This window comes from Podarcis cretensis (assembly GCF_951804945.1).
Source record: "Podarcis cretensis genome assembly, chromosome: 2".
Taxonomy (NCBI): Eukaryota; Metazoa; Chordata; class Lepidosauria; order Squamata; family Lacertidae; genus Podarcis; species Podarcis cretensis.
This window is the reverse complement of record NC_137171.1, coordinates 108,126,071-108,153,829: the sequence shown is the minus strand read 5'-3', so window position 1 is coordinate 108,153,829 and position 27,759 is coordinate 108,126,071. Positions and strand designations below refer to the sequence as shown.

General features: G+C 47.4%; 1 protein-coding gene across 3 annotated transcripts in view; it reads left to right on the top strand.

Moving 5' to 3' along the window:
• Window positions 1–27,759, top strand: part of PLXNB1 (plexin B1) — a 155,613-nt gene that overhangs the window by 46,774 nt on the left and 81,080 nt on the right. For all 3 annotated transcript variants that reach the window (XM_079957669.1, XM_079957667.1, XM_079957668.1), the window contains exons 4-5: window positions 13,296–14,424; window positions 25,362–25,544. In XM_079957669.1, coding sequence (XP_079813795.1) covers window positions 13,297–14,424; window positions 25,362–25,544 — 1,311 coding nt within the window. In that variant the 5' untranslated portion in view covers window position 13,296. The remainder of the gene's footprint in view (window positions 1–13,295; window positions 14,425–25,361; window positions 25,545–27,759) is intronic.

The following is a 27,759-nucleotide window of genomic DNA, read 5'->3' as shown; positions in this document are numbered from 1 at the left end:
CCTTATTTTCCAGGTTTGTGCTCCCGTTGGAATTGGGCAGGGAGCCATGCAGGGCGGTGGGATGCTGCTTCCTGGCCCCCATAGAAAAGAGCCTAGTAGATCTAGGGTGGAGTGTGGGTGGAGAAGAAGTTGACTTCCTGGGCTTGAGGCTCATGGGGAGACATTGTAGGGAGAGGGCAAGCTAGGGATCCCAGTAGAAGGCTGGCTGGGACAAGGTTGACTGCATGTTTTGCAAGCGGAACATCCCGATTCAGCAGTTGAAGTCATAAAAAACATGATAGGGATGCATTTGAATTTGAAATTAGGTATAACAGGGACATGGGACACGGGTGGCGCTTTGGGTTAAACCACAGAGCCTAGGACTTGCCGATCAGAAGGTCGGTGGTTCGAATCCCCGCTCCCGTTGCTCGGTCCCTGCTCCTGCCAACCTAGCAGTTCGAAAGCACATCAAAGTGCAAGTAGATAAATAGGTACCGCTCTGGCGGGAAGGTAAACAGCGTTTCCGTGCGCTGCTCTGGTTCTCCAGAAGTGGCTTAGTCATGCTGGCCACATGACCCGGAAGCTGTACGCCGGCTCCCTCGGCCAATAAAGCGAGATGAGCGCTGCAACCTCAGAGTCGGCCACGACTAGACCTAATGGTCAGGGGTCCCTTTACCTTTTATAACAGGCACAATACAGATATAGCAACAGTTAAAAATATATATAAATTAAAACTTAGTCACTAGCATATAACCTAAAATTATCATTTAAAACCGTAATCATTATGATACACAGCTTGTTTTATGGCAATCGCACAGAATTTGGCTACCCTTAACATGATCTCAGGATCCTTATCCTCTACCAGGGATTTTAGACATTGAAGTTCGGATTCATCTGGAGATTTTTGCATAGCAGGGGTAATAAATACCGAGCGTATATCCCCGTAAAAACGGCAGCGTAACAAGGCATGAGAGACAGTTTCTTCCTCCATCAAGCGGCAGGGGCAGACTCATTCCAAATATGGTTTACCTTCAAATCTGCCCTACAATAATGCAGATGGCAGCATGTTGAATCTAGCAAGGGTAAATGACCGAATTCAACAGTTGGCATTTCCAGGTAGAAGAAGAGCGGTGCCAGTAGTCTCTGCAGAGCTAGGCAGGCCTATAGGCTGACTTGCCACAAGGCAGCCTCGGATGTTAATTTCTAGTGCGTGAGAGAAGCCTCATAGACAGTCCACACTTAGGAGCAGTCGGAAGTTTTTACATTCTGCAAAAATGCAAAGCATGAATGAGAATGTCTCAATACCGGGTGCTGGGAATCACAGGTGAGGAGAGCTGACCCTCGAACTGTCCCTATTTTTTAGCGTCAGTCCCAGTTTCTGATTTGATCCCGGAATGTCCCGCTTTTCCTTAGAACATCCTTATTTTCATCGGATAAATGTTGGAAGGTATGGAGTTATGCGGCCCCCGAGCCTAAGAAATAAGTAACTGTACAACCTTTAGAAGACATCTGAAGGTAGCCCTGTATAGGGAAGTGTTTTAATGTTTTATTATCTTTTTATATATGATGAAAGCTGCCCAGAGTGGCTGGGGCAGGGTATAAATAACACAATTGTTATTATGGAATAGGATGTCCCTGTTTTCATCAGAGAAATGTTGGAGGGTATGGTGCGAGTGCTGCCGTTGCAACCCATCTTGGACCAGATCGTGACCCAGTCGAGGGCCAGCCCGACCTGCCAACTGAAGATCAGTGGTTTTAAGCCGCCCAGATCCCCAAGCTTAGCATTTAAAATGAAAAACCCTTATGCTTGTCATTGTGCTCCTAATAATCTGTGGGACGTGCCTGGAGAATGCAAGCTAAATGCCTCCCCGCTACTTCCCCCTGCATTCTTATGGTACTTCCTGATACCTGATCTTAATCTCCTCGGCTGTAAATTGAACTTGATGCTTCTTGTAAGCAGTGAAGCGTTAACAACATGGCGCTGCATCATCCAAAGGCAGGCGTGGGAAGGTGTTGTCTAGGCGTATCAACGTGCCCGGCTTAGTTTGCCGTAGGAGCTGCAGTGTTGAGTTCTTGCCCAATACCAGACCAGTCCAGCTGTGCAGATAATACGCCGCAAGTGGGAGAAGCAACTGTCTATGAATGAAGCAAAAGAGGTCACCAAAATATAGAACAGGCGTAGTCAAACTCGGTCCTCCAGATGTTTTGGGACTACAACTCCCATCATACCTAGCTAACAGGACCACTGGTCAGGGATGATGGGAGTTGTAGTCTCAAAAACATCTGGAGGGCAGAGTTTGCCTGATATAGAAGATCCCATGTACAGAAAGCTGATGACAATGTGCCTTTCATGGGTTTTCCATCCAAATACTAAGGATTGTACCATGGGGTATGCAAACTCTGGTTTGCAGAACACCAGGAGTCCATGAACTTCATTTAGGTGGTCGGCAGCTGGTCTGTGGATTTGTCGCTGAAGACAGGAGATAGCACATAACATTGCATTAAATGTTCATATTAACTTCCAATTGTATTTTATTGGTTTTTATTTCTTACGTTGCATTATCATTTGAATTAGGCAGCAAATGTTCTGCTCACCTGCCATGCAGTTGCACTAAACCCACTAAAGCTGCAGTTCTGTTCTGTACTGTATGCACTTACTTGGGAGTATACCCCCATTGAACTCAGTGGGCCTTCCTGCATGTAGGACTGTAAGTGTCACATAATAGGGGAGTTTTATTGGAGGGATTTCCCCTTAAAGATGACCTAAAGGCCTTTTAAATAGCAAAGCACATGGTAACACGTTCCTGGACTATATACCATCTCGGATGACAGGTGGATGGGAGAGTTAAATGCTGCAATGCTTTCCTGTAAAGATAAAAAATAATAATGCTTGAGCCACACACAAAACTTGTCTATTGTGGTGAAAGCCAGGAACCTCCCCCTAAGATCTAGTTTTCTGTACACAGAGAGCACTGAAATCATATCGCCCTCACCTGAAGTATCAAGTGGTCTGGTCTAGAAAAAGTATTTCCACATGATCCGCTGTTTTTTAGACCCATCAGATGGTCTCATTCACTTTAAGCGCAGCTATTGTCTTTTTGTCCAGTGTCTTTTGCTGTGATAGATTCTGCAGAGCTCATGGAAAAAAATCCAGCTTCCTGTGGGAATGAGCGCTGGTGTTTGTGACCTTTGGGGCTGTATGTCCCCCCCTCCCCCCAATCCTCTTTTCTCCATTTTCCTTCCTGGTCTTTGTCTGTTTGTCTTCTCATCTTGTATTTCCTTCTTGGCAACCCTTGGCACCACATGTCATTCCTTCGATTTTGTTCTGTTTTGCCCTCTGCCAAAGCAAAACCTTGAAGGATCTTCTTCCATTCTGCCAAATGCTGGTGGTAGCTTTTATTTCCCTTTTGTCTTCTGTTGGTTGTGTAAACATTTGCAAAGTGGTTCTTTTCAGCTTTCTCGGACATCCCTAACTGCTGCGAAATTATAAAAGGCAATTGCTTTTTTTAAAGGTATGGCACGATGCTCCCACTCCCCATGTGCCTGGGCTTGTTTAATGCTACTTTGAAATAATTGCTAATAATTAACCCTATTGTAATATTGTGATCCACGTTTATGGGTGCTGGTGGAGTCAAGGGTTTTAGAAAAACAGAGTGTAATTAAAAAAAAAGATGGGTTGGGGAAGCTGTGCTTGGCTTTACTGCCTTTAACATTTGTTAGCAAGACTTTTGAAGATGAATCTAAACTGAATGCTTAGATTGTAAATTACCTTCAAAACCTCGGGTACAGATGTCAAACATTTGTCCAGAGCTGGTGTGTGTGTGTGTGTGTGTGTGTGTGTGTGTACAGTGGTACCTCAGGTTAAGAACTTAATTCATTCCGGAGGTCCGTTCTTAACCTGAAACTGTTCTTAACCTGAAGCACCACTTTGGCTAATGGGGCCTCCCGCTGCTGCCATGCCGCCAGAGCCCAATTTCTGTTCTCATCCTGAAGCAAAGTTCTTAACCCGAGGTACTATTTCTGAGTTACCGGAGTCTGTAACCTGAAGCGTATGTAACCTGAAGCGTATGTAACCCGAGGTACCACTACACACACACACACACACAGATTTTAATTTTAGTTTCTGCACTTTCTGCACAAATGTACATAACAAAGCCCTGGCAGGTATTTCTCTCAAATGAAAAGTAGTCTCTCCAGAGGTTGCTATTTTGAGCGAAGGAGTGCTCTGTGTGTTGCTGGGGAGGGGCTGGGAAGAGTGCCTGGTAGCCATCTTAAAATAAAAATCACCCCAATCTGTTCCTCTACCCAGGTTCCAGATGTGTGTGTTTTAAAAGGGCAATTATGCAGCTGGAATCCTGGCACGGGGAGTGACTGCTTTTCATTAAAACAACAGCAGGGTTCCATTTTAAGCTTTTCATGTAACGGGTAATTTCCCCCTCCGTTTGTACAGTCAACTTAACATTGGAAGAGGCAGCTGGATCAGGCCAGTTGCCCGGCACACCCAGGATTCTGTTCTCACTGTGGCCAACTAGGTGCCCAGTAGAGGCCCAAAAGCAGGACCTGGGCGCAAGAGCTCCTGTGGTTTCTGGAGGCAGAACAGGATTTGTTACCCCAGGATTGTTAATCCTCGGATTATAATCCCAGTCTATATGACATTTGAAGGCAGGGTGGGGAGTCAGGGAAAGGTGGCTGGGTGGCCACTCTTGGCCCTCCAGGGAGTCCCATGTGGCCCACAAGGCTATTCCCCCAAACTATGCCCACCCTGTCAATCAGCTGGTGTGATTGGCAGGTGATGTCAGCTGACAGGTGGGGTTCAGTTCTGCACTGGCTGTGCCTTCCAAAGCAGCAGGATTTAACCACACCTGCTCAACAGGTAATGAGCGGAGCGTTCAATCCAGCTGGGTGATGCTACGCCATCAGGGGCAGATTTTGGTAATCTTCCGTAATATTGCGCCAGAATTGAGCGACCCCAAATGGATCTTCTCAATTATCGATTTCCTCCTTATTTTGCCCCCCTTGGCTCAGCATCCTGTGCTGGGAAAATCTCCCACGTCACCTTAAATTCTTTGCCGGCGCCAGCATGTTCCCTGCAAGAAAGGTATTGGCAAAGCAGACCCCTCCATGCAGGTTTATTTTGACAGGTAGGTGGGGTCCCACTCACCTGTCAGACACCTTAGGTCAAACTTGACCAGTGAGCAGGAGATAAGAATCTGACCCACTGTGCCAAAAGGACTCCTGGCCCCATCTCAAGGTGTTGAACCGCTGTCTTGCACCATTCAAAGGCCGCTGTAGTCTTCTGCAGGTATGTAAGTTCCCATGTATGAAGCAGAGCTGGGATTGCACTAGCCTGTCTTATCACTGGCCCCTCCTAGTGCTTCTGCCCACACGCCTACCAGACACTCACCATATCCTATGCTCCAACAGGAGCACACATGTGTAGGTGCAGTCTGGATAATTGTTCTCTTGTCTCTGAACGGTTGCACAAATGGGGGCCTATAAGTGATAAGATCAATGCATATAGGCTACTCTTCAGACATGGGACATGCACAGTACTCCATGCTCTGGTAACATCCAGATTGGATTATTGCAATTATCACACCAGGCTCCCCACACCTGGATTAGAGCGTAGTTTTTCCTAAGAAGGAAGGAAATTGAGTCAGCGGTGTCTGCTTTTGCTCTAGATGTTGTTGAGTCTCGCCTGGATCACATCCATTTGAGATTAACATCCGTGAACATGTATGGATGTTAAGAGACTGAAATGGGGGGGGGGGGGCGTTAACTGATCCCAGTCACATTAAAAAAATGGCCTCAAATGACCAGAACCAGGCTTCAGGTGTTACAGCAAGATTTTTTTTGCCAGTCATGGCTTTCAGGTCGTGTTGTGATACTTTTAAGCCTTCATTGACGGCTATAACCATTGTAGCAGATGGGCAGGAATTCAGTATGGCTTCCAGACAGACTTCTGAATGAGGGTGGGTCTATCCAACAGCTTTTTAGTCATGGCAGCTACATGAAACTGCCATACTCAGAAGCAGTATACTTCTGAATTTGGTTGGTGAGGAACAGCAGAAAGGGGACAATTGCCACCATGCTGTGCTTCAGGCTTCCCCTAAGGACATAAGAATCAGGCCAGTGGCCCATCTAGTCCAGCATCCTGCTCTTTCAAAGGCTGACCTGTGTGAAACCCACAAGCCAGGACCTGGGTGCATGAAGACACTGCCTGGTATTCAGAAGCTCTGACCTTGGAGGCAGAACATAGCCGTTGTGGCCAATAGCCTTTCTGGAGGGCTTCCCAGGGGTGTCTGATTGGCTGCTGCTGTGGGAAGCAAGATGCTGTCGGGACTCCACATGGGCTTGATCCAGCAGGGCTTAACATTCTTAAGTTAACCCTATTAACGCCTCTCACATGCACCCAATTTTAATCACTCTCTTCTAAGTCCGCAGAAAAACTTCTGATAGTTTATTTGTGTGTTTATAATAATAATAATAATAATAATAATAATAATAATTTATTATTTGTACCCCGCCCATCTGGCTGGGTCTCCCCAGCCACTCTGGGCGGCTTCCATAAAAACCAAAAATACACTAAAATATCACAGATTAAAAACTTCCCTGAACAGGGCTGCCTTAAGATGTCTTCTGAATGTCAGGTAGTTATTTATTGCTTTGACATCTGATGGGAGGGCGTTCCACAGGGCAGGCGCCACGACCGAGAAGGCCCTCTGCCTGGTTCCCTGTAGCTTTGCTTCTCGCAATGAGGGAACCGCCAGAAGGCCCTCGGCGCTGGACCTCAGCGTCCGGGCAGAACGATGGAGGTGGAGACGCTCCTTCAGGTATACTGGGCCGAGGCCGTTTAGGGCTTTAAAGGTCAACACCAGCACTTTGAATTGTGCTCGCAAATGTACTGGGAGCCAATGTAGGTCTTTCAAGACCGGTGTTATGTGGTCTTGGCGGCCGCCCCCAGTCACCAGTCTAGCTGCCGCATTCTGGATTAGTTGTAGTTTCCGAGTCACCTTCAAAGGTAGCCCCACGTAGAGCGCATTGCAGTAGTCCAAGCGGGAGATAACTAGAGCATGCACCACTCTGGCGAGACAGTCCGCAGGCAGGTAGGGTCTCAGCCTGCGTACCAGGTGGAGTTGGTAGACAGCTGCCCTGGATACAGAATTGACCTACGCCTCCATGGACAGCTGTGAGTCCAAAATGACTCCCAGGCTGCGCACCTGGTCCTTCAGGGGCACAGTTACCCTATTCAGGACCAGGGAGTCCTCCACACCAGCCTGCCCCCTGTCCCCCTGTGTGTTTCTGTGGACATCATTTATTCCCTGCCCTGTAGTGACTTGTAGGGCAGGTGTGTTAGGGGGTCCGTAACCCTTGCCCCAAGCCCCACAGAAGACCTAGTTATACTAAATGCACCTCGATCCCGCTCTCTTTCCCATCCCTTAGAAGCCTGAAAAAGGGAGAGGAGAATGGGAAGGGATGATCTCCGCAGCCCAATGCAGAGTTGCTTGGGAATGCAAGAGAAGCGAGTGTCTCCAGCGGCTTTGTGGGGGGAGGAGGGAGGGAATTCTGAGTGCCCATTATTCCCCAGGAACAAAAGCCCCTCTGTCTGTGCCACCTAAACAGCAGCCAGAGCTGGTGTGATGTGAATCGGCGTATGTGAGCTTCGAGGGCAGCGTGCCAAAGGAGCATCAGTGAGCGCGAGTGTCCCGGCCGTCTTGCTTACTTACCTAAAATAAGCATGGAGAGCTGGACTTTGGAGCTTAACAAAATGCTGGCTGTTATAATCACAAGAGCCATTGTGCTCAATTGCCCTGGCACGAAGGTTACGCACACGGGCGCCTGTATGTGTACGGACCTCTGTGTTCCAGGTAGAGCAAACGCTGGACAGGGGACCGTCAACCCACAAGGAAATCTGAGAGACGTGGGCAGAAGGTACCACGGGGATAACATGCAACAGGCTTTACATCCCAGAGAAAGACGATCTGCTCTCCAGACCCATCTTCCAGAGTTTTGGCCCGTTTTGCATAGAATTCCTAAACTCTCTTTAAGAATCTGTGAATGGCATTATCAGATTGAACTAACATCATACGGTGTGCAGGATCCTGTCTTCCAACTGGCTAGGATCAAAAGGACGGTGGAACTGGTTCTGTGACAACAGGGAGACTTTGAGAAAACTGTGTCTGAAGGACAGCCCTTTGGGCTTCTGCTCAAACTGCAGATCAAATAGAGCCTCAGCAGCTCTTGTTGCTTTCGCCATTGCTGTGGCAGTTTTTAGACAGCAGAAATGGCAGCCTAACAGGTCACTTACTGCTATTTCACAATATAGAATTGGAAGGAATACCAAGGGTCATTTAATCCAATCCTCTGCAATGCAGGAATCTCAGCTAAAGCGTCCATGACATATTGCAATTTATACATTTTGCTTCATCGTCTGATCTGATACAGGGGACACGGAGAAGGGGCAAAACAGCTCCCCCGGAATGATTTTTAGGATTCTTAAGATTCTTGTCCCTTCGCTGGGGAATTAAATCAAAACAAATGCGACACTGATTTCGAAGTGATATTGGCAGAGATCTCAGAAGAGTTGAGTAGTACCATCCCTGTCAATAATTTCCCCCCGCCCCGTTTTCAACCACTGTCAAGAAACTGCGTTGAAAAGCTTCCGGATTGGAAGCTTTAACTTTTCTCCCCCTCCACAAGGTCAAGCAAAACAGCAGTAGTAGCAGCAGCAACAAAGGGAGACTTCGGCCCAGAGGACAGCCTGTTCCTTCCCTCCAGCAGGCCCTGAAAGTCGTGGCCAGTCACACTTCGATAACGCTTGTCCTGCCAGGGAATTGGAGTGTGGTGGTGCAAAGAGCACTCCCAGCGTTGGGATTTCACTGGGGAAAGTATCGCCTGGGGCTCTGCTCTCACCACCAAGGCAACTTTGACCTTTCACGCCTTCATGGGCAGTCTCCATAACAACGGATTAAGAACTGGGAGGATCTGTGGTTTTGTCAATAAGACCCGGGTGGTTTTGCACCCCTCCACCAGCCTAGCGCTGTTGTCTGCTGGGCTCTGATTTTTTTGATTTTGCAGAGTTGAACAACTAGCACCCACAAACTTCCCTCCTTTCTGAGAATCACCTTCTGCTCGTTGTTACAACTGCTTCTTCCATTGTATTTGCACTTCTTGGCTCTGCTGCTGCACCTTGCTTAGAGATGATCCTTTGACACGTAACATAAGACCCTGATTATAAGAGATAATTCTTCTCTAGCCCTATGGAATCCACTTCCAGGTTGTAAACACCCTTTCAGCACCCTTGAGGTATATACATAGTAGATGCATCTGTAAACAGCTGTTGCCATGCAATTTATTTTTCTGATGAGATGAATCTGGTGCCCTCCCGTTTTTTCACTGGTTCTGCAGATTTATTTATTTTTACTGGAAGGTTGGCTGTTTGCAGTGCTGATTGGTTGATGGCTGGCTGTCTACAGTACTAAGTGGCTGGTGGCTGTGAGCCTTCCTTCCTGGAGCAGTTCACGTTTTTACAGAGGAATTCTGAAAAAGCATCAGCTGCAACACGAACACGTTGCACGAACACCAGTGGTCAGGGATGATAGGAGTTGTAGTCCCAAAACATCTGGAGCGCCGAGTTTGCCTATGCCTGCTTTCATTCAACACCTTAAAAAACAACAACACCCTTTTTTGTGAAACTGCTCTGGAGAAGGGGGTTTAGCGACTAGATGACCTTTATGGTCCCTTCCAACTCTCTACAATTCTATGATTCTAGGCCCACAACTATTGGTGAGTTCACACTGTGTGCATTGCGCAACCCAGTTGCCAGCTGATCAGTTCTGGGCAAGGAAGTCCTGCTCCAAGCACCATAGAACCAGCTTCCTTCAATCTCAGTACTGAAGGAGGATAACTATGTCCATCATAAACATTGTGAATGTATTTCCACAGTGCGGGGGATAGGGGCGGCCTCATGTTACAGAGTAGACCACACTGCTTGCCTGCCTGAGATCCCATCTTCAGTCCCCAGTATCTTCATTGTAATAGATACTGGGTAGCAGAGCTGGATGAAACTTTGGAGAACCACAACCAATCAGAGGAGGTATAACAGTGGTACCTTGGTTCTCAAACATAATCCGTTCCAGAAGACCGTTCGACTTCTGAAACGTTTGAAAACCAAGATGCGAAGGGCTGGCTGTAAGTTCAGTTGGAAAAATTGAAAGACACGCAGCGGAAGCTGTTTGAATTCCAAGGCACATTTGAAAATGGAAGCAATTACTTCCAGGTTTTTGGGGTTCAGAAACCAAAACTTTCGGCTTCCGAGATGCACGAAAACTGAGGTACCACTGTATTGGGCTAAGCCGGTGTGTGTGTGTGTGTTCTTTTTCAGTCCGCAGATCACATTTTCTTCTGGACAACCTTCCGACAGCCACTTTGCAGAGGTGGGCAGGGCCAGGGGCAAAACTAGGCAGAGGAACAAATGTAAATTTTAGCTTTTGTAGAGTAGGCTATTTTCTACACACCTGCTCCTCCACCCACTCTACCCTGTAGTCAGGTTAACAAGGGCCATTCATTAGAATTCAAGGATGCATTCTTCCAGCCAGACCAGAACACCTGGGGCACAAATCAGCACCAGTGAGGGGTGTGGGCTGAGGAAAGTTCCCAAGGCCGGTCATCTAATCCAGGGGTCAGCAAACTTTTTCAACAGGGTGCCGGTCCACTGTCCCTCAGACCTTGGGGGGGGGGTGTGCCGACTATATTTTGAAAAAAATAATGAACGAATTCCTATGCCCCACAAATAACCCAGAGATGCATTTTAAATAAAAGCACACATTCTACTCATGTGAAACACCAGGCAGGCCCCACAAATAACCCAGAGATGCATTTTAAATAAAAGCATACATTCTACTTGTGTAAAAACACCAGGCGGCCCCACAAATTACCCAGAGATGCATTTTAAATAAAAGGACGCGTTCTCCTCATGTAAAAACACACTGATTCCCGGACCGTCCATGGGCCAGATTTAGAAGGCGATTGGGCTGGATCCGGCTCCTGGGCCTTAGTTTGCCTACCCATGATCTAATCCAGGCATGTCCAAAGTCCGTTTCAGGGGCCTAATCTGGCCCAACTGTTGTTTATTCCAGCGCCCGTGGCAGTTTATTTTCTGGGGTAAAATCCTAAAAAAACCTCAACAACTTCAACCCGAAAATATCTCAACAACTCTGGGGTAAAATCATAAAAAGCTCAACAACTTGAATCCTAAAAAAAGGTTAACAACTTTGGTCGGCCCTCACGGCCCTTCATTTCATCAAATCTGGCCCTCTTTGAAAAAAGTTTGGACACCTTCTAATCCAACCTCCTTCAATGCAGGAATCTTTGCCCAATGTGGGGCTTGAACCCACAACCCTGAGATTAAAAGTCTCATGCTCTACCAGCTGAGCTATCCCAACAATCAGAGAAAGTCCTGGATGGCTTCAGTCAGACCTTGGGGGCTCTGTGTTCACAGGGGGGCTTCCTATGAACAGAAGCAGTTCACTGGATGAAGCCAGTGAGCTAATTTCCTGTTAGGTGGGTTGCTGTTGTTTTCCAGAGAGGGCAGGGCAGGGCAAGGAGGTCAGTTCAGTGCAAACGCACCAGCAGGGGAGCGTTTGCACCACACCAACCTCCCTGCTATCTTGCCCCTCCCAGCACATTACTGTAACGCACCTGCCAGTTGACTGCTATGAGAAGCAGGATTCTGAATTAGATGAACCTTTAATTTGATACAGCAGGACTTTTTTACATACTTATGAAAAGGTATAGGCAACGTGTAATGCAATTTCTTAAACTGGAGAGGGAATTATCAGATCATTCCAATGTTTCAGATACGAGGAGCTTCTTTCCCTTCTACATTGCCAGCCGAAGCAAATGGAGAATTATGCAAATACATGCAACTTGCATTATTCAACTTTTTTAAATGAAGAATTTGGATTCCCTTGATGTAGGCTGAGGATTTTCTTTTGCACAAAGCTTTTGCGGGGAAAGTGACATTTGCCCACCAACTCTAATTTGAGCAGAAGATATGCTAACGAGGTTAATAACATACAAATTTGTTTCAGCTCTTGTTTCTAAGACTCAGTGCTGGTTTAATACTGGACATGCATAGATGAAGAGTTGGGAATCACTGGAAGAACTAAGCTGATCTTGGCTTTTGTGGGGGGAAATAGGACTGATTTGGTTTGACAATTATTCTCTCCCACTTAATCTGTTGATTATGTTGCTCAGATATCTGCGGACGTGGTTCAATTACGAACATGATGATTTTTTTTGGAATTTAAATAACTGCAGAAAAAAACAGCAATTGTGTTGGAACCGTATGGTCATAATCCTCCAGCATTGGGAAAAAAAGGGGTTTCGGGGACATGGAGTTTAGTCTTTTTTATTATTTTTATTATTAATTTTTTAAAGATTTTTCTTTTACAAATCGTTCAAACACAACCATATTCAACAGTTTACAAGTTTTTGACTTCCACCAGCTCCTCCTACAATCCTCATGTATTTATATTTAATCCACACTTCCTTTATAATATATTGCCAGTTTTAATATCCTTACATCTCATTTTCTCTTTACAATACCCTTTCTCATCACAAAGCCTCTTTAAATCCAACTAGCGTTGTCTGTTCATCACAAATATTTTCCAGATAAATCGTAAACTTTTTCCAGTTCTGAGTGAACTTGTAATCTTTCTGGTATCTAATTTTTCCAGTCATTTTATCTAATTCTGCAAAGTCCGTTAGTTTCAGCCTCCACTCTTCCAATGTCGGTAGTTCCTCTTGTTTCCATTTTTGGGCCAATAGAATTCTTGCCGCAGTCACTGCATATTGAAAACGTTTATAATCACTTTTGTTAATTTCTCTTCCTGTAATTCCTAGCAGCGTACTTACCTGGCAGGGGAGACACCTTGACATGGAGTTTAGTCTTAATGGCGAAACTGACTGAATAAGGCCACATGAGAGCTTTTATTTATTACATCCATATCCTGCCTTTCCTCAAAGGATCTCAAGACAGATTACACGATCACCCATTTCCCCAATCCGCCTACCTTTATTAGGAGATGGCAGATAGTCATATACCGGAATTTTCTGACCTCCTTTGTTTGCTTACAAGAATGCAGAATATAATTTAGATATATGTGAGACTTTCCAGTGCTATAACCTCTTTATACTATGTGAAATTTCTTTATAATGAAGAGTAAGGGAAAGAGTTGATAACGGCTAGTGTTTTTGAGATGAATTAACTGCACTTTCTCTGTGTCTCCCCCTCAACCTTGTCTCTCTTGTAGAATGAGTATGATGCCTTTGGGGGCACTCCTTCTTCCTGCTCTGTGTTTCCTGGGTGCAGTAATTCCGCCGGGACTCCAGTATGCCACCTTTTCGCACAACACCACCAAATTCCTCCATCTGATCATGGATCCCAACTCGGGGACTCTCTACCTGGGGGCTACAAACTTCCTCTTCCAGCTGACGTCAGGCCTGGCGCTGGAGGAAGCCGTCTCTACCGGTCCCTCTTTGGACAGCAAGGATTGCCTGCCGCCCGTCACCAGGCAGGAATGCCCCCAAGCGCAGGAGACGGACAACTACAACAAGCTCTTGCTGGTCAACTCGCCCAAGGAGGAGCTCATCGTTTGCGGCAGCGTGTGGCAGGGCATCTGCGAGAAGAGGAGACTCGGCTTCATCGACCGCGTCCTCTTTCAGCCCCAGACGCCGGGGGACACCCAGTACGTGGCAGCCAACGACCCCAACATCTCCACCGTGGGGCTGATCGGATACGCCAAAGACAACATGCCGCTGCTCTTCGTGGGCCGGGGGTACACCAGCCGGGGGGTCGGGGGCAGCATCCCCCCCATTACCACTCGCAATCTCGGGACCCACCCTGGGCAAGACCCGCACTCCATCTTCTCCTACGAGGAAACGGCCAAGCTGGCCGTGGGCCGCCTCTCGGAATACAACCACCACTTTGTCAAGTCGTTCACGCACGGCTCCAGCGTCTACTTCCTGTTCTACCGGCGGGACCTCAAGTCGCACTCGCGCGAGTACCGCACCTACATTTCCCGCATCTGCCTGGACGATGTGCACTATTACTCCTACGTGGAGCTGCCCTTGCTCTGCCGGAGTAAAGGGAAGACGTACAGCCACCTCCAGGCCGCCTACATCTCCCAGCCGGGCGGAGAAGGCGGCATCGGCGGCGCAGCCCGGGGAGACGTGCTTTTTGTTGCCTTTTCCGCCTGGCAGGCTTCTTCCGGGAAGCTGAGTGAGGAATCTGCGCTCTGCATTTACACGATGGACGAGGTGGACCGCCTCGCCACGCGGACCAGGGACCTTTGCTACACCAAGGATGGGAAATCGGAGGAAGGTGTCGAGGTGGCTTATATAGAGTACGACGTCAGCTCCAACTGTGTCCAGCTGTCGGCGGTAAGTGGGGTGTGTGTGTCCTGCGACGTGCATGTGGGAACCCACAGCTTGAAGAGGGCAAGATGGCATTCATTGTGCCAGAATGGTTTATAGGCAGGAGGTAAAGGGACGCGGGTGGCGTTGTGGTCTAAACCACTGAGTCTCTTGGGCTTGCCGATCGGAAGGTCAGCGGTTTGAATCCCCACGACGGGGTGAGCGCCCATCGCTCTGTCCCAGCTCCTGCCAACCTAGCAGTTCGAAAGCATGCCAGTGCGAGTAGATAAATAAGTACCGCTGTGGCGGGAAGGTAAACGTTTAGTTCTGCTGGCCACATGACCCAGAAAGCTGTCTGTGGACAAACGCCGGAAAGCAAGATGAGCGGCACAGCCCAGAGTCGCCTTTGACTGGATTTAATCGTCCAGCGCTCCTTTACTTTTTTTTTTAACCTATAGGCAGAAGGAACTCAACTTTGCAAGTTCCACAGATCAGGGGTAGGTAGAAGATGGGTGGGTGCCTTTCCTGGTTGATTTCTGCACAGTTTTAACTATTTCAGCACCAGTTTCTGAACCCCAGTTGTTAAAAAAACAACTTTGCTTCCCTCAGTGAAATTCCCTCTGTGGGTGGTGGTGGATGGGTATGTACTAGGAATGGACCTCCTTGTGGAAAGAGTACAGAAGGCATTCAACATGGTGTTAGGCTGATGGTTTTGTTGGGATAGGCAGTTCTGATGGAATTGAGGAGATTTCACCCCTCCCATATCCAAGAATCTCCTGACGAGTCTGCTGATTCTCCAGAGAGGAGGAGCAGTGTTTTGCTTTCTACTTATTAAGCTCCAGCACCAAATCAGTCAGTCAGTGTGTCGGAGAGAGAGAGACTGAGTGTTAGAGATCGTGTGTAGAGATAAGGTTGCTGCTAAAAGCAGCTGCAGACACTCAGTGCAGCATTCATTTATGCTTAGACCTATTTAGCTCTGTATATAGTTTTGTATTATAGCTGTAGTTATAGAATAAAAGAAGATATTCTACAGAGCTGCTCTCCGAGTTGTTTATACACTGCCAGACTCTGCTATACTCTGCTGTGCGACGACTGTATTGTGGAAGTGAATCCGGTGCTCACAACTCTAAGCTGTGAGTCCACAGCACTTTGACCTGGTGGTCTCTGGAAGTGCTACCCAGCTCGCCTAGCCCAGTCGGGGTTGAAGTGCATGAGTCCAGTTGGTGACACTGACTCAAGGGCGATGCTGACAGGAATGATTCCCCCATCTCCTTCCCCCTGCATGCTGTTCTGGGGGTTCTCAAGCACTGGCAGGAAACTCCATTGTGCAGGTGGAAGTTCTTGTGCAGGGCTCACCCTATGGGTTGTAGCCAAGTAAGTTCTACTCAAGAGTAGACCCATTGAAGTTAATGAAACCTAAGTTTGTAATGTCTGTTAACTTCAGTGGGCCTACTCTACCGTTGACTACAAGACCCCTATGAGCTGAGTTCAGTCATGGTACTCAGTATAAATTCCTGGGCTCCACAGCCTTTGATTCTTCTGCATGTGTCCTTTTTTTTTTTTTTTGCACCAGCCTCTGTTTGATGGATCTTGGGGTTCTAGTAAAAACAAAAAAAACAAATCCCAAAGTAGATCTTGCAAGCCTGAAGTCTGCCCACCCCTGCCATCGACCACTTTCCAAGAAAGTAAAAAATTGTTAAATCATCGGCCACGTACGGAGGAAAGGTTGCCGATTAACGTTTTCAGTTGACTCAGGTAGATATTAGCCTCACTTCAACACCTCTTTGCATTTCGGAGAAATATGATGAAGTATAAAAGTAGTAATACTTGAAATGCATATAACAATTAAGTGTGTTATATAATGAGCACTGTAGGAATCAAAATCTCTGCAGGAGCTGTTGTCTTTTGTACTCCGGCATTGAATTTCAAATTACACCTGGTTGTTTAGAGTTCTATAAATGATGATTTATAATTCAGAAATAATAACTTCAGGGCAAGTCTTTTGAATATATGTTTGTACTGTTTTCCTCTTAGAAAAAAGATGGAGAAGTCGGAGAGGGAGTGGTCAGGGAGGCAGATTTAATCGCCCATAACTAAAAAAACCTCTTCTTCAATTATTGTAGTCAGCCTTAAACCTAGTCACCTTAAACCTCATCATTTGCCAACCTTGCACCCAGAGATCTCCATGCAGTCGCAATTGGAACTGCGCCAGTCACAAAAAATGGGACATTTCTAACTCGGCATGTGTTGAGGGAGCTTACACCCATATTCAGCGAAATGTGTGAACTAGCCTAGTTCCATGGAGAGTGAGGGAGCACCTTCCCTTTGGGAAAAGGGCATTTCTTCTTCTTTTCTTCTTTGGCGATCACTCGTAGCCAAGTAAGATTGTCTTCCGTAAACACGGTTTTAACAGTGAGTCCGTAAGTGACTGTGGAGGCCAGTTCTGGATCCACACGTCCTTCCATAGTGGGGACATTGGTTTCCTGGTGGGAGTTGATCACAATGTGGATTTGCCAAGCGTGCCTTCCTCTTAGCACGCTTCTCCCTTGCGTCCTGAGCCCATGACACCTGTTCTCCAATTGTCTGTTCTCCAACTGGAGCCCTCGCAGGCCAATGTTTCCCAATTGTTGGTGTTTACACTACATTTTTAAAAAGATTTGCCTTGAGATAGTCTTTAAACCTCTTTTGTTGACCACCAGCATTGCGATTTCCATATTTAAGTTTGGAATAGAGTACAGTGGTACCTTGGGTTACAAACGCTTCAGGTTGCAGACGCTTTGGGTTACAGACTCCGCTAACCCAGAAATAGTACCTCGGGTTAAGAACTTTGCTTCAGAATGAGAACAGAAACCTCGCAGCAGCGGCACGGCGGCAGCAGGAGGCCCCATTAGCTAAAGTGATGCTTCAGGTTAAGAACAGTTTCAGGTTAAGAACAGACCTCCAGAACGAATTAAGTTCTTAACCTGAGGTACCACTGTACCATAGTTGCTTTGGAAAACCATAGGACTGCTTAGAAGTTTGGCTTATAATAGTTGTCCCCTGGGGTTGGGATGGGGACACAGGAGCCTGGTGCTGTGTCTGTTTCTGCGCAACACCCACCCTCATGACTCCTCTGGCACATTAAAAACTTAACCAATCTATTTGTGGCTCTTACTCTTTAAGGGGACACAAGCCTCTCTTTGTTGTTGTGGACCTGCTCTTGTGACTCAGACAGCAGCTTTGGAATGCAGAGTTGCCAGCCAACACCTGGTGAAAGGGACAGAGATACGGGCAAGGAGATAAGCCCAGTCACCTGCTAATTGCTTCAGATCAAAGAGGCGTTAAAAGCCCGGCTTGGGGGGGGGGGAGGGCAATTTGAAAGCTGGCAAGCCTTAGATCCCTTGTTTTCAAGAGCCTTGTAATCTCTTTCCGCTGCCCAGAGGCATCGATAGGCACCCTTGTCAAGGGAAGGAAGTGAAAAAATACTTAGAGAGATAGCATGCCTGTTGACCTTGGACACTGCTGTAAGGACCCCCCCTACCCCCCCCAAAAAAAACCCCAGGGAAGTTTTAATTTGCATAGGAAGATTGGTAACAAGAACTACAAAATCTTGGGCCAGCTCTGTCTGGAGGGCAACTGGAGAGAGAAGGCCTCTGTCTGTACTTTGTGGTTTCCATTGCAAAGGCGGCACAGAATGTATTTTTATGAGAGACTTGTAGGTCATCTACTGGGTGGGAGGGAAATAAAACGGGAAGTTTTTCCTGAATGGCAGCCCTGTAAAAGCGAGGAGCTTTTCAGCATGGCTTGTTTTCTCAGGGTTTGGGGGGGGTGTTAATAAGCTTTTTCTAGGAAGCTGCCTTATTATTTAGGAGGTTTGGAATACGGCAGCTTCCTTTGATTCGGACCCCAAAAGAGAGAGAATGCAGAACTGCAATACAGTGGTACCTCAGGTTACATACGCTTCAGGTTACAGACTCCGCTAACTCAGAAATAGTACCTCGGGTTAAGAACTTTGCTTCAGGATGAGAACAGAAATCGTGCTCCGGTGGCGCGGCAGCAGCAGGAGGCCCCATTAGCTAAAGTGGTACCTCAGGTTAAGAACAGTTTCAGGTTAAGAACGTACCTCCGGAACGAATTAAGTACTTAACCCGAGGTACCACTGTATGCTTGTGACAGTCTAGTAGCCTTATTCAGGACCAGTGGCAGCTTCCAAACCATCTTCAGAGTGAACGTAAACACAGAAGAGGAGCCTCCTGCTCCATTGAGTGCAGCCTCCCATCCTCAGAGCAGCCAACCAGATGCCTGTGGGCAGCCTGCAAAAACGGCCAGGGAACAGCAGGGCTTTCCGCTCCCGAGGTTTCCAGAAACTGGTATTCAGAACCATTATGGCCTCTGACAGTGGACATAGAACAGATCCATGAGGGTTAGTAGCCACTGATACAGCCTGATCCTCCAAGGATTTTTGTCTAATCCTTTAATGCCGTCCAAGTTGGTGGCCATCCCTGCTCCTTGTGGGAGTGAATTCCACAATTTAAATATACACCGTGTGAAGAAGTACAGTGATATCTCAGGTTACATACGCTTCAGGTTACAGACTCCGCTAACCCAGAAATAGTACCTCGGGTTAAGAACTTTGCTTCAGGATGAGAACAGAAATCATGCTCCGGGGGCGCGGCAGCAGCAGGAGGCCCCATTAGCTAAAGTGGTGCTTCAGGTTAAGAACGGACCTCCAGAACGAATTAAGTTCTTAACCTGAGGTACCACTGTACTTTCATTTGAATCTTCCAGCATGTAACACATGGGTAGACAAACTAAGGCCCGGGAGCTGGATCTAGCCCAGTCGCCTTCTAAATCTGGCCCACGGGTGGTCTGGGAATCAGTGTGTTTTTACATGAGTAGAATGTGTCCTTTTATTTAAAATGCACCTGGGTTATTTGTGGGGCATAGGAATTCATTCATTTCCCCTCCAAAAATATAGTTCAGGGCCCCCACAAGGTCTGAGGGACAGTGGACCAGCCCCCTCCTGAAAAAGTTTGCTGACCTCTGAATGTTGACAAATAATGCATTACTCTGCTTTCCTTTGGTCCACATCATGTGCTTAGATCCATATTCCAAGGTGCATCCAGATGTACTCCTGGGACAAGCCTAGCATGTTTCGTTTTTTTCCTGCTTGACACTGCTACATTTAAAAATGTGGTATAAACACCAACAATTGGGAAACACTTGGCTGCGAGCGCTCAAATTGGAGAACAGCCTTTACCAAAGGTGTCGTGGGCTTTGAAGACACTCGAACTCAGGACGCAAGGGAGAAATGTGCCTAGAGGAAGGCACGCTTGACAAATCCACACTGTGATCAACTCCCACCCAGAAACCAATGTCCCCACTGTGGAAGGATGTGTGGATCCAGAATTGGCCTCCACAGTCACTTACAGACTCATTGATAAAAAGAAGAAGAAGAAGAGGAGGAGGAGGAGGAGGAAGCGCTTTATATGTGCTTTTAACACTGTGATACCAGATGGCGCTGTGGAGTCCCGTCTTTCGCCAACGTGATTTCCTGTTACGAAGTTCAACAACGTGTTTTCCTGAAATGCTTTTTTGATGTGTCTAGATCCAGCCTATAGCAGTTTCATGATCTGAGTGCTACAAAATAGAGAGCCGTTGCCATCAGGGCAGGGCTTTGGGAAGTCAGGAGTCCCTATTCGGCAGAATGAGAATCAGCCGCCCCTGCCACCACCAAAACACTGCAGGGTACGGTCACTCCATTTTGAAGTACAGTGGTACCTCGGGTTACATACACTTCAGGTTACATACGCTTCAGGTTACAGACTCCGCTAACCCAGAAATAGTGCTTTAGGTTAAGAACTTTGCTTCAGGATGAGAACAGAAATCGTGCTCCAGGGGCGTGGCAGCAGCAGGAGGCCCCACTAGCTAAAGTGGTGCTTCAGGTTAAGAACAGTTTCAGGTTAAGTACGGACCTCCGGAACAAATTAAGTACAGTGGTGCCCCGCAAGACGAATGCCTCACAAGACGAAAAACCCGCTAGACGAAAGGGTTTTCCGTTTTTCAAGGCGCTTCGCAAGACGAATTTCCCTATGGGCTTGCTTCGCAAGACGAAAAAGTCTTGCGAGTTTTTTTCCCTCCCCCCCCCTTTTCTAAGCCGCTAAGCCACTAATAGCCGCTTAGCCGCTAAGCCGCTAGGCCGCTAATAGCGCTAATCTGCTAAGCCACTAATAGGGATGCTTCGCAAGACGAAAAAACCGCTAGACGAAGAGACTCGCGGAACGGATTATTTTCGTCTTGCGAGGCACCACTGTACTTAACCCAAGGTACCACTGTAAGTGGAGACATAGGAACGTGCTTTATATGGACTCAGATCATTGGTCCATCTCGCTCAGAGGCTCTCAAGAGTTTTGGCAAGGAATCTCCCCCAGCCCTACCGGGGATTGAACCTGTGACCTTCTGTATCCAAAGCAGATGCTCTTCCACTGAGCTAGGGCCCTTGCAGGCCAAGTAATGCACGTTATGCCCATAAGACCATAAAAGTCTAAAAGGAGCCCCCACGGCCAGTTCCTGAGGCAACAAGGATGTGTTCCCTCTCCACCATCACCCTTACTAACTTTTCCATGACTTTCAGTGCCCTCAGAAGAATCACATAAAACAGGTGCCTTTTGAAGAACATGGAAATGTTCCTGAAAGTCCTGATTTGTCCTATGCAACCTGTTGGCTGGGATCTTCTTCAGCTTTTTAATTTTACTCGTTTTCCTGGCCCCACAGACAAATTCAAAGCCGGTTTGTAGTAGCAACACAGTTGGTCCCATTGAAAGCATATTCAGACCTCCAAGTTGCCTACGTGAACTGTCATTTCCCAGTTCCCTCCTCTCAAACTGGAAAAAAAGAGACAAACCAGCAGATAATCCGAACACCCCTTTTTCATAGCTTTCCCTTCTGTGTGACCCTTGGACTTTCCTTAGCAGAAGCACAAACTCCTCATTTTTTTATTTTTTTTGCAAACAGCTTAAATGTGCAACATGCCAGACTGGGAGGAGGGGTGGGGGTGAATGCCATTATAAATGGAATTTAATATCAAAATAAATAGCCGAGCAAGGAGGGGAAGAAGGCCTCTGGGACTGGAGGGCAAACCATGAATCTCCAGAGTTTTCTGGCTCTGCGTTCTGTGGCTCCAGCTGCATAGTTTAGAACGCAAAGGTGGCATGTGTGGAACACAGACCTTGTTTAATGGCGTGTTTATCCTGTGACGTGTGAACGTCAACCTTGGCCATTCAGCCCTGGGAAGGGGCTTGCCATTAAAAAGCTCGTATCGGGCTGTGCATGTTTCGTTGTGCCAGTTCCCAAATCACTCCGTTCAGCTTACAAAATGAAATGGCTGTTGGTTTTCCCCATATATAGAGACACGCATACCTCTCCGGAGGCAGTTTGAGCTTGGCTGGTTTCTCACAGTGGCCCGTTCTGCTTGCATTCTTCCGAGGCATATAATGCTAATTCTGTGCTCGCTTTGCAAGCGACCCTCTCCTCCCGCACAGGTTAGCTCTGGAATTCCGCAAGCTCGCTTTTGAGTCTATTTTCAACATGCGGGGAGGGCCAGGAAATCCAGACACTAGAAAGAAAGTTCAGCTCTGTCCCTTCCACTGGAAAGCGTTTGGCTTGGCTCACTGTGGAGGGTTGTGGTGTGAGGTTCTGCAAACAGGAGTGTGTGTGTGTGTGTGTGTGTGTGTGTGTGTGTGTGTGTAATTTGGGCGACAGGGAATCCTTAATGATGCCTGTACGATACTTCCTTTTTTTTAAAAAAAGCATGCATAGCTTTAAAAATCTTTCTGGAACCTGGAAACAGCTTCCATTGCTTGTGCTCACTTCTCCAGCAGTGGTGGGGGCACCCGGGGCAGCACCCCTTGGATTCCGCTGCCTAAGGAAGCTTCCTCAGTCTGCCTCATGGATGGGTCAGCCCGGCCCTGGATACGTGTTTGGGGAGTGGAGATAAGTTTAACCCTGTCCTCCCTGTGCTGCTTTCTACCGAAATGTTGTCTCTGCAGCTGTTATTCCCCCCCCCCCCCCCAATTCTCTGTGTTTGCAGCTAACAGCACCTCCAGGAGGGAGAGCTTAAAAGGAATACCGGTAATTTGCACGGCAATTTCCCCAAGTACTAAGTGAAGTGAAACACATACATCAAAAGTCACACCTGCCTGGATGTTGCAATCCAGTTCTCCAACCAGTGTTTGCATAAAAATGCATACTTTAATGAAGTGTGCATAAAAATGAAGATTGGTTTAAGGTTTTTTAATTATCGTATTAAGGGGAAAAAATGGCTTGCCAAAATGTGTTAAACTGCATATAAAATTGTGTTCATTAGGAGAAATTCACACCCAAACACTGATGAAGTTTCATGAGGATTCTTTTTAGAAAACTGTTTTTTTGAGGGGGGCAGCAAATTGCTGCAAAATGTGGAGGAGTGAATTTAGGATTGGAAAGAGAAGTTGATTGAGAGAGTCCAAATTGACAGATGTGCCCGTTCTTAATCTGGAGGTCCACGCTTGAAAACTGGTCTCTCTTATTTGCAAATGATTGGCAATTAGGCAGGCGTGTCCTGTTCTAAAGGTGGTCGAATTGGAGAAGAGCAGAGCAACGGTTGGGTTGGAAGGAGCTGCAAAACAGTTTCCCGGATAGTATTGTTAGCATTAAAGGGTATATTAGTACAGTGTAAAGTTCTTGGGGGGAGGGACTGCAGCTCAGTGACTCGTAGTTTTGCAAGCAGAAGGTTGCAGGTTCAATTCCTGGCATCTCCCCCCCCCCACCCTTTTTTAAAGGTTTTCTTAGCAAGTGATGTGATAGATCTCTGCCTGAGATCCCCAGAGAGCTGCCGCCAATCGTAATTGACAATGCTCAGCTAGTTGCCAAAGAGCCCCATCTGGTCTTAGGAAGCTTCCTATTAACCTTAGTGCTTGAAGCCCAGAGGTAGAATATCTGTCAGAGCAGGACATAATGTTGGGCACAGACTGTACTTCTGACATCATGTTGTTGGGTTCCTTGTGGTACAAGCTGGCTTCTTGTCAGAAGAATTAGCTTCTGCCAGGTTGCAGGAGGAAACCTAATGCAGCAGCAACAAACTGAGTCCTGTTGTTGCCCGGAGACCGAGGAACAAAAACCTGAACTGGAAAGATCACTCTTTCTTTTTCTTTGCAATACAGTCATACCTCGGGTTGAAGTAGCTTCGGGTTGAGCGTAGTAATGGAGCGCATTACTTCCGGGTTTCGCCACATGCGCAGACGCTCAAAATGACGTCATGCGCGGAAGCGGTGAATCGTGACCCGCAGACGCAGGTTGCGTTCGCTTCAGGATGCGAATGGGGCTCCGGAATGGATCCCGTTCGCATCCAGAGGTACCACTGTATCTGCTTCAGTCTATTGATGTCGAAGAGGAGGAGGAGTTTGGACTTGATATCCAGCTTTATCACTGCGCATGCGCAACCGCCGATACCCGGAAGTAACCCGTTCCAGTACTTCCGAGTTTTGTTGGTCCGTAACCCAAAAAAACGCAACCTGAAGGTATGACTGTACTCACCTGGGCTGAATCTGAGTTACTGTGCACCTGAGTTACTGTGCACCAGGAATTGTACTAGGCTTTTTGTTATTGCTTTTGTTAAACCATTGGGATTCTACTGCTTGCAAATCTAGTGCAAATCTCTCTCTCTCTCTCTCTCTCTCTCTCTCTCTCTCTCTCTCTCTTCAATTTTCTGTTTTACAATTTAAAATACTCATTTTGCATCCTTAAAATATCAATGACTTCCCTTCTCTTTCCATGGTTCATTTTACATATCATAAATCTCTGCATATTTTACAAAAACTATGCCATTCGGTATTCCATTATTTCATCCTTCAAAACTTGTTCACAGTGTTTAATTTATCTTAATGCTGCCAGCGTTTTCAGCAGTACACAATTATTTCCCATACATATTAAATCAACGTTTTCCAATCTTCTCTAAACGTAGGTTCTTCTTATTCTCTTATTCTATATGTTAAGTCTGCAAGTTGTGTATAAGGTAAAGGTAAAGGGACCCCTAGGGACGCGGGTGGGCTGTGGGTAAAACCTCAGTGCCTAAGACTTGCTGATCGTATGGTTGGCGGTTTGAATCCCCGCGGCAGGGTGAGCTCCCGTCGTTCAGTCCCAGCTCCTGCCCACCTAGCAGTTTGAAAGCACCCCTAAGTGCAAGTAGATAAATAGGTACCGCTTTATAGCAGGAAGGTACACGGCGTTTCCGTGGGCTGCTCTGGTGCTGGCTCGCCAGAGCAGCTTCGTCACGCTGGCCACGTGACCCGGAAGTGTCTTCGGACAGCGCTGGCTCCCGGCCTCTTAAGCGAGATGAGCACGCAACCCCAGAGTTGGTCACGACTGGCCCGTACGGGCAGGGGTACCTTTACCTTTACCTTAAAGGGACCCCTGACCATTAGGTCCAGTCGTGGCCAACTCTGGGGTTGCGGCGCTCATCTTGCTTTACTGGCGGAGGGAGCTGACGTACAGCTCCCTGTGGCCAGCATGACTAAGCCGCTTCTGGCAAACCAGAGCAGCGCACGGAAATGCCATTTACCTTCCCGATGAAGTAGTACCTATTTATCTACTTGCACTTTGACGTGCTTTCGAACTGCTAGGTTGGCAGGAGCAGGGACCGAGCAACAGGAGCTCACCCCATCACAGGGATTCGAACCACCGACCTTCTGATCGTCAAGTCCTAGGCTCTGTGGTTTAACCCACATCCCTATCTGCGTCCCTTGCAAGTTGTGCGTATTCTAGCGCAAATCTTCAGTCGATCTACCAGTAGATCCCAGCAGACCCTCTGCTGTTTCCAAGTTCTGCTGTTCCAACACTTTACGTATTTGTGGTTTATATCAGATTATTGCAACCAACCTCCCAAATGTTGGCTGGCTTGGAATAGCTTTATTCTCATCTTCTTCTTTCTCTCCCTCTTCCCAAAAAAGGATACTTTGGATGCCTACCCTTGTGGATCAGACCACACCCCCAGTCCAATGGCCAGCCGTGTGCCGCTTGAAGCAGAGCCCATCTTGGAAAAGCCGGACGCCCGTCTGACCGCCGTGGCCGTCAGCATTGAAGATGGGCACACTGTCATCTTCCTGGGAGACAGCAAAGGCTGCCTGCACAAGGTAGGAGTGAGCTGGGCCTGGCCTGGGAAGGAGGGGTGGCGCCTCATGGGGCCGTCACTAATGCTGGGTGTCCCGTTATTATTAAGCGCAGTTGTGTGGTGTGCTTGAAACAAGCAAGGCAACGTTTACATCGCATATCTTGTCTCAACAAAGATTGATCCGCAGATCAGGAAAAGTGTTTATTACGTAATGTGTGCATGCCGGTACAGGCAGGGCTATGCATGCTCAGATGCTCTGCAAATTGGATCGGGGCGGAGGGGAGATGAATTTTGCAACCTCTGCAAATTGTGGAAAGAGCACCAGTATGTGGGAATATTATTTGGTTCTTTTATATAGTTGATTGGATGGGTCCTAGCAGGAGGGATGCAGACTCAGGTTTTATATAGAGATGCAAGTGTTGCTGTGGTCTAAACCACTGAGCCTCTTGGGCTTGCCGATCCGGAAGGTCGGCTGTTTGAATCCCCGCGACGGAGTGAGCTTCCATTGCTCTGTCCCAGCTCCTGCCAACCTAGCAGTTCGAAAGCACACCAGTGCAAGTAGATAAATAGGTACCACTGTGGCAGGAAGGTAATCCCCATATTAACAGATTTCAGTCCTTAATTTGAAGGCTTTGGTGTCCTCTTTTTTGTGGGGTGGGACACCTAGCCCTGCCTTTTTCTTTAGCCTTTAGGTGTTTATTGTTGTTTCCCAAAGTTTTTAATTTAAGCTGCTTTGAGTTGTAAGAAAAACAACTGAGAAATAAAGCAAACCATCACTGTCACTCCTGACCTCTGGCTGTCTAGGGCTGATGCGTGGCCTGGCGTGCCCTTCTCTTAAACCAGGGGTCAGCAAACTTTTTCAGCAGGGGGCCGGTCCACTGTCCCTCAGACCTTGTGGAGGACTGGACTATATTTTTTGGGGGGGACAGTGTCCCTCAGGTTATCTCGCTGGGTGGGATGGGAATGACCAAATTCCTATCCCCCACAAATAACCCAGAGATGCATTTTAAATAAAATAAAAGCACACCTTCTACTCATGTAAAAACACCAGGCACACCCCACAAATAACCAGAGATGCATTTTAAATAAAAGGACACTTTATACTCATGTAAAAACACACTGATTCCCTGACTGTCCGTGGGCCAGATTTAGAAGGCGATTGGGCCAGATCCGGCCCCCGGGCCTTAGTTTGCCTACCCATGTCTTAAATGAACACTCTACCAGTCTCTTCCCCTTTTCCCACTTAGCCTGACCTATCAACCCAATGGGCATTTGGGAGCTGTCCTTCAAAAAAGGCAATGTTCGGTGCTCACAACTTTTCCTTGTCAACTGTTGGGCCTCAGTGCCACCTAGTGGCCTTCTTCCAGAGTCAGCGCAGGTGGCAGCTGTCCCCACAATGTGCCCCAGCTCCCGCCAGAAGCAATTGCTGCCTTTTGCACTTTTGCTGGGTGGTGACTCCTGCCTTGGTTTTGTGGCAGTTGTCACAACCAGGAGCTGCTAACTTTCCAGGCAATGTTCCTTCTAGTGTGTGACCGAGCGAGATAACCTGAGGGACACTGTCCCCTCTTACTTCCCTACCAACCAGCAACTTCCCTGGGTTTTTCAGTTTGCATTGCCATCATATTTTGGAGACAGTTGCCCAACTCCATTGTGGAACACTCAGCCTTATTCATTTAATGCAGGGCTTCCCAAAATTTGGCATCTAGCTGTTTTTGGACTACACTGGTTCTGCTATCTAGGGGTGATTGAAGTTGTAGCCCAAAGGCAGCTGGAGACCCAAGTTTGGGAAACCCTGATTTAATGCGAACGCCAGCAAGGCAATCTCTTCCCTTTTCCCTTCTCTCCTCTGATGCAATGGCCTGATACTTTAGAAGCGCCCCTGTTTTCATTCCCTTTCTTTGCAAGCTGTGCACTCTCGTCTTCTGCTTGAATATGCTTTTAGAGCATTGTTGTTGTTTAGTCGTTTAGTCGTGTCCGACTCTTCGTGACCCCATGGACCAGAGCACGCCAGGCACTCCTGTCTTCCACTGCCTCCTGCAGTTTGGTCAAACTCATGCTGGTTGCTTCAAGAACACTGTCCAACCATCTCGTCCTCTGTCGTCCCCTTCTCCTTGTGCCCTCCATCTTTCCCAACATCAGGGTCTTTTCCAGGGAGTCTTCTCTTCGTAATGCTTTAGAGCATTAGGAGGAGGCAAACAGCAGTCATTTCCCTCCACGCAAGATGTCAAGCTTTCTCT